At 61.3% G+C, this 582-nt stretch overlaps 1 protein-coding gene across 1 annotated transcript in view; it reads left to right on the top strand.

Annotated features, from left to right (window-relative positions):
* Positions 1 to 241, top strand: part of ZC3H12D (zinc finger CCCH-type containing 12D) — a 20,930-nt gene extending 20,689 nt beyond the window's left edge. The window contains exon 6 of the mRNA XM_008575986.1: positions 3 to 241. Within this exon, the coding sequence (XP_008574208.1) occupies positions 3 to 241 (239 nt within the window). The remainder of the gene's footprint in view (positions 1 to 2) is intronic.
* The last annotated feature ends 341 nt before the right edge of the window (positions 242 to 582 follow it).

The following is a 582-nucleotide window of genomic DNA, read 5'->3' as shown; positions in this document are numbered from 1 at the left end:
CTGCTCGGCCTGGGTGGATCCGGTCTGGGGCGACGGTGCCTTTGGGGGCCCTTGGGGGTTCGCGGCCGCCGCCGACGAGGGGGACGCGCGCGCCCGGGTGCGCACCACGCTCTGCAGCATCTTCCCGCCCGATCTGGTGGACCGCGTGATGGCCTCGTTCCCCGAGCTTTCCGACCTCGCCAGGCTCATCGTTCTCGTGCAGAGATCCCAAAGGGCTGGTGCAAGGCTGGGAAAGCCCTAGGGGACTAGTTCACGTCGCTGCAAGGAATGGCCTAGTCTGGCCTTGCAAGTCGGACGGGTGGGCCGGTGGTTGCCAGCCTGGACCTAAGTCGGCCCGCTGTGGGACCCCTTTTCCTTAAAGATTGTCAGGGAAGCCTGACTCCTCATCCTTAGCAGGGGGTACCCCATGGTACCCCAATAGGGCCTGCTGCATGGAGGTCCACCCGCTTTCATGGAGGGAGTGATTTCTGATGTGCTGGAAGACCCACTACAGCTCCAAGGGTTTGTCCCAAACAGTCCATGGCTCTTTGTGTCAAGCTGCAAGTGGAATACACAAGTAGGTCACAAAATCAATTTAGTGGG

This window comes from Galeopterus variegatus, unplaced genomic scaffold (assembly GCF_000696425.1).
Source record: "Galeopterus variegatus unplaced genomic scaffold, G_variegatus-3.0.2 Scaffold1270, whole genome shotgun sequence".
In the NCBI taxonomy this organism is placed as follows: Eukaryota; Metazoa; Chordata; class Mammalia; order Dermoptera; family Cynocephalidae; genus Galeopterus; species Galeopterus variegatus.
Note: the sequence above shows the minus strand (reverse complement) of the source record. Positions and strands in the feature narration are given on the sequence as shown.